General features: G+C 63.6%; 1 protein-coding gene and 1 long non-coding RNA gene across 2 annotated transcripts in view; one reads left to right on the plus strand and one right to left on the minus strand.

Annotated features, from left to right (window-relative positions):
• Positions 1 to 1,716: 1,716 nt before the first annotated feature.
• ZFR2 (zinc finger RNA binding protein 2) overlaps positions 1,717 to 13,316 on the minus strand; it is a 35,453-nt gene continuing 23,853 nt past the window's right edge. Inside the window, exons 10-19 of the mRNA XM_059159474.1 lie at positions 12,010 to 12,134; positions 11,242 to 11,374; positions 10,377 to 10,567; positions 7,876 to 8,047; positions 5,418 to 5,556; positions 4,438 to 4,535; positions 3,898 to 3,993; positions 3,141 to 3,252; positions 2,488 to 2,585; positions 1,717 to 1,896 (exon numbers count right to left, since the gene is read on the minus strand). Coding sequence (XP_059015457.1) covers positions 1,717 to 1,896; positions 2,488 to 2,585; positions 3,141 to 3,252; positions 3,898 to 3,993; positions 4,438 to 4,535; positions 5,418 to 5,556; positions 7,876 to 8,047; positions 10,377 to 10,567; positions 11,242 to 11,374; positions 12,010 to 12,134 — 1,344 coding nt within the window. The remainder of the gene's footprint in view (positions 1,897 to 2,487; positions 2,586 to 3,140; positions 3,253 to 3,897; positions 3,994 to 4,437; positions 4,536 to 5,417; positions 5,557 to 7,875; positions 8,048 to 10,376; positions 10,568 to 11,241; positions 11,375 to 12,009; positions 12,135 to 13,316) is intronic.
• On the plus strand, positions 1,896 to 2,876 carry LOC131823303 (uncharacterized). Its single transcript, XR_009350552.1, has 2 exons — positions 1,896 to 1,988; positions 2,564 to 2,876. It is a non-coding gene; the product is annotated as an uncharacterized LOC131823303 (long non-coding RNA).

Here is a 13,316-nt window from a genome sequence, read left to right on the forward strand (position 1 = left end):
TGTGCCCCATCTGTGGCTGCGGGCAGGACAACTCCTAGGTGTTGTCAGAGTGCCCACAGGAGGCAGGGGGGCCGGGGCCCTCCGCCCAGGAAGGAGGCCCAGGGCTCCAGAGGCAGAGGCGAGCGGCCCGCCCTCCCCAGGAGATAGCAGTGGTTAGACAGGGGCCGGCTGCTTCCGGCTTGCAGCAGATAATGGCCGGATAGTACAAGGCTGGGCTTCGCCAGCACGAGGCACTGACAGTCCCCAGCCCGGCTCTGAGAAGGGGGTCCTGGCGTCCCTTAGCGCTGGTCTGTGCACCAGCCCATGCTCTGACACGTGTCACTCCCCATGCCTCCTCCTCTCTGCTCTCTGCGCTGTCGCCTGTGCCATTGCCTGGGGAGGCCTCGGGGGCTTGAAGCTGTCGGCTCAGCCTGGGACCAGAGCTCCCCGTGTGAACCACTCCCTCCCTCCTGAGGTTCACAGTGAGCATTTGGGAAAACTCCAAGGAACCCTCCATAGGGGCCCTGCAGGTGGAAAGCCCCCAACCCCAATTCAGCTAAACCACCACCTCCTCCTCCGGGAAGCCCTCCAGGCCCCCCACCTTCCCACTCAGGGGCCCACTGTTCATTTATGGGACCAGGCCAAAATGGGTTCCTTGAGCAGCCATGGGGCACTTGCGAGATGACTGCTTCTCGGGTGGGGTCCCCAGGGCACACTGGTGTGGGGAGGGCCCGAGGGACCCACATGTCGGGGTGCAGCCTCTGGGCAGCCCAGCTCCTCGGCCTTCTCCTCGCTGCTCACACCTGTGGCCCGAGGCCCAGAGAGCGAGGCGGGCTCCCTGCCCGGAGCCCTGAGGGAGTGGCGGGAGGGCCCGCAGGGGCACCTGCACCCCAAGGGAAGAGCGCACAGTCCACGCCAACAGACACGATTTATTTACCCCGGGCCCTGCGAGCTCTCGGGCGGCTCCAGCAGCACATGAGACGCGGAGCCACGCTCCCGCCATCCCCTAAACACAGATATGGAACCGAAGGGATCGATGGAGCCCAGATGGGCTTTTCTCCTTCAGGGTCCCCGGGCAGCTGGGCAAAACGCCGCGGCAGAGAGGGAGTCTGGCCGCATCGGGGCGGAGGCTGGGGGCGCCCCCACGCCCACCAGGCCCAGCCCTGGGCCTGCATCGGCCGCACCCGAGTGGGAACGAGGGCAGAGCCCAGGCCTGAATGCAAAGCGGCAGACAGCGGTGTTCGAAGGCGCTCATCGGCACGGGGTCAGGGCGGGCTGTGGGACATCTCTGGGGGGCGAGGGGAGCGCCGAGCCCGCGCCCTCACCACCGCTGGGCTCCAGCATCCTCCCTGAGGGTCCAAGAGCGGGAGAGACACCACCCAGCTCAGGCCCTGCAGACCTCTGGCAGCTGGGGGGGTCCCTAGGCTGGGGGCCCGGCTGTGCCCTCAGGGTGGGCCCCCAGCCCCCTGCTCTCCCTAGCCAGCCTCCCCAGCCAAGAAGGCTCTTCGGCAGGATTTCACGGGCATGAACAGTGCGGGATCCAAGGGAAACACTTCGGAAACCCACACAGGCAGGGGCCGTGGGGTGGGGAGGGGGCGGCCCCGTGGCTCTCACGCCCTGGTAACAGGGTTTCACTGAGGACTGAAACACAAGTGTTTTTAAAGAAACCCATGGAGAAGACACGACGGTCCAACGTCAGGATGAATCCAGGGACTCAACGCGCAGGGCTGAGGCTGCTCACGCGGGCTCCTCTTCGCCCGGCCGGCCCTGCTTCCTCTGGATGTCACCCTCGGGGGCCGCACTCGCCTCCCGCAGCCTCTTGCGGAAACGCGGCCCCGGCCGGCTTCTGGGGGGTGGCAGAGGCTCCATGCCCAGGACCGCGTGGATCTGCCGGAACGCCAGCAAGCGCAGGGCGTGCTGGGGGCAGACAGCGGGTCAGCACCCCCCACCCCTTGGCACCCCGCAACGCCGCCTGGGCTCTGGGCGCTTCCCACGACCGCGGAAGAGAGGTAGGGGGCTTCGCTGGGGTCAGCGGAAGGCAGGACACTGCCAGGTCACCCCTCGGGGCATTAGCCCCTGCCTGCCCCTCTACGGGGACCCCAAACCCTGCATCTCCCGTTCGCCTCAGATCCCAATCAGATCCCAAGCAACCTGGTGCTTCCAGTCTGGGGCGCGCCGTGAGCGCCAGGCCCGCTATGGATTCCGGGCCGCTGGGAGAGCTAACACCCCCACCAACAAAAGGGAACCCACAACCAGGCGCTCAGGGCTGGCGGGGCCAGTCACGCTGGAGGCCACGGCTGGGTGGTGGCACAGCACGGGCAGGAGGGCCTTGGGGGGCACCGGGGAAAAGTCCGAGCCAGTGCGGCGTGGGTGCGCGGCCCTGAGCTGGGCTCCCCCGCCCCCAGGAGCAGTCGTGTTACCCACAGGCTGCCCAACTCTGCAGGGGCGGGGACAGGGGGCCACCTCCCCGCACCCACTCCTGTGGAGTCACCAGGGCTGCTGTCCCACCTGGGCACTGGCCGTGAGGTCCTCGCGCTGCTGCCGTGTCATGGCCCCGAGGGTGTCCCTCTGGTCTCTCTCGCAGGGATCCTGGAGCCCAGGCCCGTCTTGGCGAGGGGCGGTGGGAAGAGCACAGGAGAGAGCAGCCCGTGAGAGGCCGCGGCAACCGCGGGTCCCTGCGCCCCTGACACTGTGTGACCACACGGACGGGTCCTGACACTGTGTGACCACACGGACGGGTCACTGCTTCGCTTCCACTCTCTTAGCCTGCTACCATCCTGCGTCACTGGAACAACCCGGGAACTCCCTTTCTGCATCGAACATCTCAACTGCGGGGCGGTGTGGGGTCTCCCCTTGGCGGTGGAAAATACACGGCGTGAACACCCCTGCCTACAGCCCGTTATCCGCGTTACCCTGGCCGTTTCCTTCGCCAAGATTCCCGGGGCGCTCCAGAAAGGACAGGAGGGCCCCCCGAGAACCAGGGCCGTGCTGCCCCAGGGCGGGCCCCTCTCCTGCCCCAGCCCGCGCCCCGCCCTCCTCCGTGGGTGCATCCACGTGCCTCCCCTGGAGCCTATGGGTCTGTCCACCCGTCCTCCTGTCTGCCTTGAACGGGGCTCCCGAGTGCGCTCTCGTGCTCTGGGCTCCCCGGCAGGGGGACTGACCTTCCAGGAGTGTCCCTGAGGCCACACACTCCAGGACACGCCTCATGCCGTCCCCAGGACTGAGGGGCCCCGACGCACTGCTCAGAGCCTTCTCCGCCAGCAGCTCCATGGCCTGGGCAGTGTGGGGACAGCAGAGACACCGTGACTTGGGGGAGAGCTCTCGGGGAGAGCTGAACCGGAGGGAGAGCAGCAATGATGGGCTGGGCAGGGTCTCCAGGGGACCCCGAGCTCCTTCCCTCAGGGCCACTCCCCCTTGAATTTCTGCAACAAAGGGGGACCCTTGGAGCCTCCCCTCCCTGGGGCCTGGCTGAGCACAAATGACCTCGCTCTCCACATCTCCGACTCCTTAGCTAATCCCAGGCACGCAAACACCGTGGGCCAGCATCCCAAGGGTTAAAAGAACCGTTCTCTGGGACCCTCGTGCATTTAGCTGGGGATCCCAATGACCCAGCGAGCTGCTCTGGCGTGCCCCCCCCCCCGCCCCAGGGAGCCGCCCTGCCTGGAGGGGTCCTGCAGGGACACACAGGGTCTTGGGGGCGCTTCTAGACTTAGAGGGAAACCACTCTTCTCGGTGTCAGCACGGACCTTGTGTCCGTAAGGGGGTGGTGTCAAGACCCTGTCCCCGATGCACACGGGGCAGGGAGTGGAGGCTGGGAGGGGGGCACTAGGAGCCGCTGCTCAGGCGCTTGGACAGCCCAGCCGTGGGAAGCGGGGGGCATGTGTCTCGGGCTAAACGAGGCCCGCGTTGGTGCCTTACCCAGTGCGGCAGGGCCCCCCAGGCGGGCACACGCCGGCAGAGGTCACGGAGGACCCTGAGCACAATCACGCACGGCTGCAGGCCGCTGGCGCGAGCCTTTGGGAAAAGAAGTACAGCGTCGGGTCAGGGAATCACGTGTACGGGGCCCCGAGCACAAGGGTGGCCGCTCAGGGCTGTGAGCCAGGCCCAGGAGGGACTCCGGTGGTGGGGAGCGGGCGGCACAGACTGGCTGGCCTCCAGCGAGGCAGCTGGGAGCCGAGTGCTTTCCCCAAGAGACCCCACGCCAACCCAACGGGCCCCATCGGAGCCCCCAGTAGCTGCCATCGGGTGGATCAGGGGCCGTGGCAGCCCCAGCCCCGAGCAGCGAGCTCTCTGGCCACGTTCCTGACACGAGTGTCGGTTCATGCTGGGCAGGGGGACACAGGCTGGCCGGCCAGCCGGGGGCATGCCGTACAGATGGCTGCCCTTCCTGGTTGTATGCCGAGCCCACTCCCCTGAGCAACAGGGCAGAGCCCCCATGCCACTGCCCCCATCCCTAACCTGGAACCACTTGGCGTGGCGGAGGGCGGCCAGCGCCTGGAGGCTCTTCTCCGGGCTCAGGACGTCGCCTGGGTCGGGCGGAGGCACCTGCATTCCCTCTAGGAGGAAAGAGCATGTGGGCATGGCGCCCTCCCCCCCCTCCTCCCGCCTCACTGGGCCGTGTGGCCCCAGCCCTTGGGTTTCTGGAAGGTCCAGGGCTCCGGACTGTCTTCCCTCCAGGACACCGCAAGGACCAGAGAAGTTATTTCTCTGCAAATCCTCTCCGTCTGCCGTCCCGTGGTGAGCAAGTTACGGTTCAGGTGGGGAGCTTTGGACGAAGCCAGGCTTCCAGGCACTTCCGAGTGCACCACGGCAAGGGAGAGGGTGGGTCAGACTCTAACAGGTGTCATCGTTGACGGAGAAGGCCCCAAGTCTGGGAGCGACTCGCGCACCTTCTCCTGCCTTCTTACCACGACCCCACACCCACCTCCTTGCTCCAGGAGGCCCTGGACCACAGACAGAGGTCAGGCGATGGAACGGAGTGTCCCTTGTGCATAAATATCCCGGACGAACCCCTCCTTCAGGCTGAGATGCGGCCAGCAGGGGTGGGTCTGCGAGAAGGGGCTTTCGAAGCTCCCTTCCAGTGACAGCCAGCCCTGGACCCCCACGGGGGAGGGCCACAGCGGGGGCTTCCCTCCGGCCAGCCCCGGTCAGCGGCCTCGGACCACTCACACTTCCCCACGTGCCCAGTCTGCCCCTTGTTCATGTGTCTGAGCAAAGCCTAGCGGGGCTTTCAGCTAGAATTTAACAATGTTTTTCTATCCCCGGTATTTTTTTTTTATGACTATGACAACTGGTAACCTTTTCCACCAATGGTTCAAGGGTGCTCCTCTTGAAAAATTTAAGTGACAAAAATGAGCTGACTTAAAGAAGAAGGTTAGACAAAACAATCGTGAAGAAGATTCGAGAATGACAAGTTTGGAAGACAGGCCTGGCCGCACCTTGTTCCATGGAAGGGTCCTCCCGCATCAGGGGCGAGGTGACCGACACAGAGACCCTCATTCCGGGCTCCTCGCAGGAGGAGATGATGATGTTGTCTTCGGAGTCAGAGGAGACCTCGTACTTGTCTTCTGTCACCATCTGTGAAGGGCGAATGCAACCTGAGTCCGTGTCACCCCAGCTGAGAACCACCGGTAAATGAGCAAGGATACATACGAGGGCTGGGCCCTGTGCTGGGGGCCTGGAACTGGTAGGGGATTTACATGTAGCCCCGACCCTGCAGGAGCACACCTACACAGCAACGCGCACAGATAACAAACCCAGTATGTAGGGGCCTTCATATGTAAAGAACGCCCACAGATCAACAACAAGGCCAGCAATCTAATTAAAAAAATAAACTGGTGTGCGACATAACAGGTAGCTTGAGCAAAAGAAATAGAAATGACCCTCTTTATGCAACAACACAAACTTCTCCCATGGTAAGAGAGAACCAATTAAAACTATAACGAGCTACCATTGTCCCCTGGGAGAACAGACATCAACAGTCTGCAGCACAGCTGGGCTGGCAAACCCGGCCATCTATATAATCTGCTGGTGGAGGCTGATCTGGCAACATTTATCAGAAGCATCTGGCCTCAGGCCTTTGGCCAGCAATTCTGCTCCTGGAATAAGCTCTCACATGTGTACAAGGTTACCTGCTCGCTGGAAATGACCTGAATGTCCAACTACACGGAGGGGCGCCTCAAGTTATGGATGGACAGCAATGAAATGTTCGTCAGTCACATAACGCAATGAGGCTCCTTAAATATGCACAGGAGGTTGGACCCTAGAGGTGCTAAGTAAAAACAGCAAGGTGACTTTGCCAGTGGAAAAAGCTATTATTTGGGCACAGCAGGGGAGAATGGGGAAAACCCATTCAGAGATCGGTGTCCAGGCAAGACCCAGGCCCCCTCGGTCACCTGCCACAGGGGCCCAGGAACGCCCCGGCCCTCACTGGGGGTACCCTTCAGGGGTCACCCTCACAGGCAGGCCCTTCCAGGAGACTTTAGAACCAAGGCACATGGTCCAGTGCCCACTGCTCAGAGAGGCCTTATGGCATACCTCGCCTTATTTTGAAGTCTCTGAGATGCCTGGCCAGGGTGCCCCGAGCTGCGTGGAGCTCCAGGCACCTGTCTCTACACCCCTAGAAATGCTCTCTGCCCTGGCTAAGCCGTCTTTCCCCACCTGGCCGGCATGGGGGTGCCTAGGTCAGACTCTGGGGTGAAATGCTTCCTGCCACTGGGGGGGTGGGGCACTGGCAGCTCAGCCACAGCCTAGGCTGCCTTTGTGAGGCTGCGTCTGACCCACACACACAGCCCTGCAGTAGCTAGTGGAAACCACCGTGCCATGGGTGCGAAGGAAACAGGTGTTTACTGATTTATTTAAATTGATTTTTATTGATTTTTCTCTCAAATAAATAAAGAGCTGGTGCACTCATCTGCGAGAGTGGGGGTAGGAGGAGCAGCAGGGGCGGGAGAGGGAGAGAGCCTCAAGCTGTCTCCCCACTGAGCATGGAGCCCGTCGTGGCGCTCCATCCCCTGACCCCAAGATTATGACCTGAACCAATATCAAGAGTCCAGGGTTAACCAACTGAGCTATGAAAAGGGGTATTTAAATCAGCCAAGTGGGGGTGTGTCACTCCTCTGCTCAAAGCCCTCCTGCCTTCCCACTTCCCTGAGAAACGCAGGCCTACCTGCCTATACGGCCTTCAGGCCTGGTGTGATCCAGGCCCCACAAATGCAGGTCCTTCTACATGGACCACTGCTCTTCCATCTTTTAAGGCCTCCCCCGGTCTCTAGCTCCCACCTAGAGGCCCCATTCCTATCAGGACACATGGCTCCCCCCATCCTGTCTGATGTGCCTCCCCTGTCCCTGCCAGTGCTCCTGCCTTGGCATCTGACTTCCATTTCTTCACAAGTGGCACATTGGATGTCAGCTTGCTCGTGACCAGAGTGGGGGCCCTAGGGGGGGGAGACTTGGGTCTGTGCGGCCGGCCCCCAGTGCTGGATTTTCTGGGGATGCAGAAAAAGACTCACCAGGAAGGAGAACGCATGCCCACCCCCCCTGCCCCAGGAAACTTGGTCCTCTGCCAATCATGGTCTCTGCTGAGATCTTCCCAGAACAGTCCAGAGAAGAGGAGCCCAGGTCCCTACCATAGTCCCCAAACGGGTCTTCACAGGGCCGGGCTCAGCTCCACTCACCCCTGTAACGACTGGTAAGTCGGCACCGCAGTGACAGAACACCTTCCTCCTTTCTTTTACCCTAGACTCGCTTTATAAAGGAACCCCGGAGTTCACTATCTCGTCAACTTTTCTATAAAAACAACCCAGTCTGGGTCCAACAGCCCAACTCTTGTTTCTTCGAATCACCTGGAAACAAGGCCATCCGGTCTGGCGGCCACCTGGGCCCCGTGGCTCTTACCGGGAGCTGCTGGGGCAGGTGCTCTGAGATTCTCTGCAGCAGGGCACGTGTGGGCTTCTGCGAGCACAGCAGGGTCAGCCGCACCTTCCTGTCCCCCCGCAGCAGAAGGCCCTTTGCCAGAAGGCCAACCCGCATCACGCCCTTCAGGACCCGTGCAGAGGGGTAGCCACCACTGTCAAGACAAGCCCGCAAATGTGTGAGACCCGCAGGGGAAAGGGGTCGGGAGAAAGGGTCGCTGCCAGGGTCCCCCCGCTCCTGCGCTCACGGGCTCCTTGCGGGGCCTCTGCCTCAGTTACCCCATCTGTGAAATGGGCCTGCGCCCCTGGGGACAAGCCCACCAAGTTGCACATGCCCAGTAAGGACTGCTGGTTTTTAACTCCTTTCTGATAATCTGCATTCTGAGGAAGGCCACCAGTGGCCATCCCCGTGGCCCTGGTCTCAGCCAGCTGGGGCCCTGGGCTCTGTGTCGTCCTTAGCGCCTCCAAGGTCACTGTGCCCGGCACCTCAGCTCCTTGGCCGGGAGCCTGCCCGCTCCCCTCAGGCCCTGCCCCACAGCACCCTGCCCTTCTGAAGCCCAGGCCAGCTCACCGCAGTGGGAGCCTGAGCTCGCCTCTGCCCCATGGCCCCTCCCGGTGCTGCCCCTCTGCAGGGGGGGAGGTGGGGGACGCCCCAGCTTCTCCCAACCCGACCCCCAGCCTCCCTTGGTCCCTGTGGTCCAGCCCCATGAGGCTGCTCCCTCGCTGGGCCCTCTGCCTGGGGTCGTTCGCCCCGTGGCTCCAGGAGCCGCTGCTGCTCGCTTTGTGACACTCCTGGGGAGAGGAGGAGCTGTTTTTGGTTTGGGGTCTTTTTTGTTTTAAAATTCATTTATGTATTTCTCTCTCTTTTTTCTTTTTAGGTAGGCTGCACGTGAGGAGCTTTGGGGTTTGAACCCACGACCCTGAAATGATCAAGACTCAGATGTGCTTAACCCACGGGGCCCCCCCGAAGTGCCCCCATTTATGCATTTCTTGTCGGCTTCTGGACCATGTGTGCTGGAGCCCAGTGCCCCCCCCCCCGCCCCGAGGACGGGCCAGGAGGTCACGGGCACCCGCAGACGGGAGGCGGCAGGCCTGGAGCAAGGACCAGGGAGGGCAGAGGGCAGGGCAGGGGAGTGGGGGGCGGGCCGCCGACGGGAGACTCAGAGGCTATCGATCAAGCTGGATCTCAATTCACACCCACTGTGAAACCAAACAGCCCCAAACCCACAGTCTGATCTCTGTGGAGCCTGCTTTCCTGGCGCCGGTGCGGGACTGCTGCTCAAGTGTGACCGCGCCGCGGTTCTCTTATGTCAAAACAGGGGCCCGCGCTCTCTGGGGCCAGCTCCTGGCCTCTGGGCCACCACAGCACACGTGATGGGATAGAAGCGTCCCGTGAGAGCTGGACAGGAGGCCGGCTTTGTTTTCCCGAGGACACGGCATTTGGGAGGTTTCCGGGAGGGGAAGTGTGGGGCCGTGAAGGGGCGGCTCTGGGACGCACCTCGTGGAGGCCGACGTGTGGTCACCGGACCACAGGAGTCTGCAGGGGCTGGGCTGAGCGCCGTGGGCGTGCACACACAACACCCGCGACAAGCTGGTACGGGACCCAGCACCTTGCGCGAGGACGCCGGTGGGGGCTGGGTGCACCCCTGCTTCTCTGACCGCGCAGGTGGAGGAGGGGCCCTCTCCCAGGGAAGGCCAGGGGAGCTCGCAGCCGAGGGCACACGTGCGCTCCCCCAGGGCGCAGACACTGTGCTAACAAGAAGGAACTGAGTGACATCAGCTGGCTGCAAATGGAGGGACACTGCAGGACCCCTCTGGCCTACGCGTGCGGTGTCCAGCACGGGTGGAGCCCCGGGGACGGGCAGTGCAGGCAGGGGGTGCCAGGCAGGGGCAGGGGCGCACGGACTATAACAGGACGGATCTCCGCCAGCAGCAGAGGCCAACCAGGGTGATGGGCGCACAAGGTCGTCCATGCCCCAGAACGGTCCCCGCCAGCGTGGCTGAGACGTAAGCTGCACGGCATGTTCGAGCATCATACAAGGGCGGCCACCCAGAGAGAAAGGACTTGGAAGACGGACTTCATCCAGATCCCAGGTGGAGAGGCCTCCGCGCCCCAACAGCCACAGCGACTGTAAGAGTGACTCACGCAGGCGCTCGGGGGCTCTCCCGCTCGGGGACCTCACCGACCCTCAGAAGAAGAGAATCCCCCTCGGTTTCCCATTCGCAGATGAGAAACAGCCCGGTTCCCCCTTCACAAGGAACATTTCTAGATGCACCCTGGATAGGAAGCGTCCATTTGGGGAAAGTTCTGTCTGCTGGCTGGGAAGTCCCAGGGACCTCGGAGAGCTCAAAGCCGATCAGAGTGAGGCGCCTCGCCCCCCGCCAGCCATGTCCTGTCCAGAACCCCAACCCTCCACCTGGAGAGCCTCCCTGCCCCGCTCAGTCGGCCTGGGGCCTGGGGAATGGAGAGTGACCCCCCACTACCTGTGCTCACCGCCCGCGTGCACTGGGTTTCCGGAGTTCTCCTCGGCCAGCACGTCGGACACCAGCTTGAGGGCGCGCTCCGAGTGGGAGACGGCCTTCTGCACGGCCAGGAGCTCCTCCTCTGTGGGGTAGATGGCCGCGTGCTTCCACAGGACGTGCCGGTCATCGCTGGACTCCGGCCGCCGTGCAGACTGCAGGGAAAGGTGGGCTGGTCGTGAGCAGGTGGCGAGGCCCGGGGCACCGGGCGCGCAGGGGACAAGGTGAGCGTCAGCCCCGCTGAGGCATGGCACATGCAGCAGGGGGCCCTGGAGAGCCCCCAGAGTCAGGCTGGCTTTGGGGGTGACAGGCAAGGGGCAGCAGAGAGCCAGGCGAAGGAAGGATGGGGACCCACGAGGCGGTGGACTGGCGAGAATGTGGGGCCGCGTGGGGCCTGCGGGCTCCCCTTTGGTGACATCCTTCCATTTCGGAGCCAGAGGCTGTGCAGCCAACTCAGCGGGGCGCCTCCCCCCAGCAAGGTGGGAACGGGAGGCTCCCATCCAGTCCCGGGCCCAGCCTGCACGGACGGATGCCGAGGGCTCCGGAGGGAAGTGGTGACCTGGGCCTGGGAGCCAAGGGAACTCCAGTGGCCAGGGATGGGGCCCGGGCCTGGGATTCTTACTGGTGACCAGTGACGGGGCTGGGCTGTGACCCTCAGGCCCCGCCAGTGCCCACCCCCGGACACCTCTCGGAGGTCATGGCTCAGAGGCGTGTTCCTCGCTCCTGGAGGAGTCAGGGTCCTTCTAGGGAGGGCCTGAGGAGGCTGCTGTCCTCCATGGGGCCTCCACAGCAGGAGGCATTCTGGCACGAGGACAAGGCCACCACCCACCAGAGGTGAGCCGGGCGGTGCCCCCGGCCTGCTGGCGAGGGAAGGAGAGTGCTGGTCGGGCGAAGAGGGTCCAGGCTGCTCATCGGGGGCCTGAGGCCCCTCCTCCAGTCGCCTCCTGCACAGCTCCTGGCGCCTGCAGGGACCCAGGGGGAAAAGCTGCTCGAAGCGGCTGCGGGACCCCTGGGCTTGTCGCATCAGAAGCGTGCCTCATCCAGAGGCTGAGGGAGGCTGGGGCTCCAGGACCACCAGAGAGCGCTGCCTCCACCTGACGGGGCCCCCAGGGCCCATGACACGGGCCTGCCCAACGCCCGCCATGGCCCAGGGAGACTGAGGCGATGCGGGCCCGGAGGACAGAGGCCAAGGGCAACAGGTGGGGAAGGAGCGGGTGATGGCCGCCCCAGGTCTGTCCTGAGCTTTGTTCCCCAGCTCAGACGCTGCCCAGGTCTTCCGTCGATCAGACACGGCATCAGAAAACGCTTTCAAACTGCTCCAGAGGGTGGAGGAAGGCGTGACAGATATGTCGGTGGTCAGGGGACGCCGGGGTCGGGGACACCGGGGTCAGGGCGCACAGAGACCCGGGGCTTCCCTGTGAACGGGAGCCCAGAGCCCTGCTCCACGGCTGCGGGCTTGTGCTGTCCTGCGTGACCATCTCCCCGAGGGCGGTGTCCCCTGCCCACACTGCAGGGGCGAGCTCCTGGGTCCTCAAGCCCGAAAGCAGAGGGTGGGGGCAGCCCAGCAGGGACCCCGTGCGCCTAATTCCCCACATACCAGCGCCGCATCTCCTCAAGCTGCTGCCTGCTCAGCTGCCTCTGCTTCCTCAGCCTGGCCTCCAGAAGCTTCCGAGCTCTGTGGCTGGGCTTCACTGCGATCGGGAGGTCTGGGTTCACTTTTTTCTGGAAAGGGCAGGAAGGGCTCTGAGACAGGAGACCTTCCTTTCGACAAATGCCAGGAGCCTCAGGAGCCCCCAGCGCCACGGCCTCCTGCCGGCTGACTCCACAACGGGACTCCATCCCCCAGAGCCTGGACGCTCCAGGGACCCACGAAACAGGGAGCTCCCGTGGGGAGCGCGGCCGCAACACAGCAGCCCGGAAAGAAGGAAATCCAGCCCCACTGTGGACGCCCTCGCTCGCCACGGATGGGTCGCTATAGAGCCAACGTCAAGCGCGTATTTCGAATCAAGCTAACTCAGCGGAAACGCGGTGAGACCCAGCGATCCGCGTTTTCAAGGGCGTCGCAGATTCTTATGGTGAGTCCCTCATCGTTCCCGAACACAGCACTGTCTAGGGGGCCTTTGCTCTTGCCAACGGCCCACGTGTCCATCGATGGAAGGACCAATACACAGTGTGTCCCCCACGCACAGTAGTGTCCCTCGGCCACGAGCAGGAGTGAGGCCCCCACGCGCTCCCCTGGGGACAGACTCTGAGCTCACAACACGCAGGAAGGGAACCAGACACAGAAGGCCACACAGGGTGTGAGTCCACGCGGGTGACACGCCCAGAACAGACTGGTCTGCGGACTGGGAAGGGGGCTCGTGGGGGCCGGGGGCTGGGGGTGACTGCGAATGGGGATGAGGCTTCTCTCTGGGGTAATGGAATGTTCTGGAACTAGAGAGACGTAAGGGTCACAGCTCTGGGATTGCACCACAGTAAAAGCTGGGAAACCGTAATCTTCATGTGGGTGAACTGTGTAGCACGTGAGTGACACCCCAACGGAGTAGCTAGAAGAGGGGTGTGCACACGACAACTCGTCCCGCCGCCCCGCGAACCTGTGAGAGAGGGACCGGGGGAGGCGGCTCTCAGCCCCTCCTCCGGTGCAGCCCACGGGGCAGAAGGGCCCACAGCCAACCCCAGGTGGGGAGTAGACCAGCCCAGCCAAGGTCCTGTTGGTGCTGGGGGTCTCGGCACCCAACTCCCGGGCCCCTCCCAGGAACGGCTCCCAGAGGACGGTCACCCTGCTGCAGCAGGGGCCCCTGGGGCACGGCCTCTGGCCCCCAGGCTCCCCTGTTGCCCCCATGCCCCATCTCGGCTGCATCTGTGAGCCTGTTCCGTGTGCTTAGGGACCCCTCCGGCAACAGG

The sequence above is a fragment of the Mustela lutreola genome, chromosome 2 (genome assembly GCF_030435805.1).
Source record: "Mustela lutreola isolate mMusLut2 chromosome 2, mMusLut2.pri, whole genome shotgun sequence".
NCBI lineage: Eukaryota > Metazoa > Chordata > Mammalia > Carnivora > Mustelidae > Mustela > Mustela lutreola.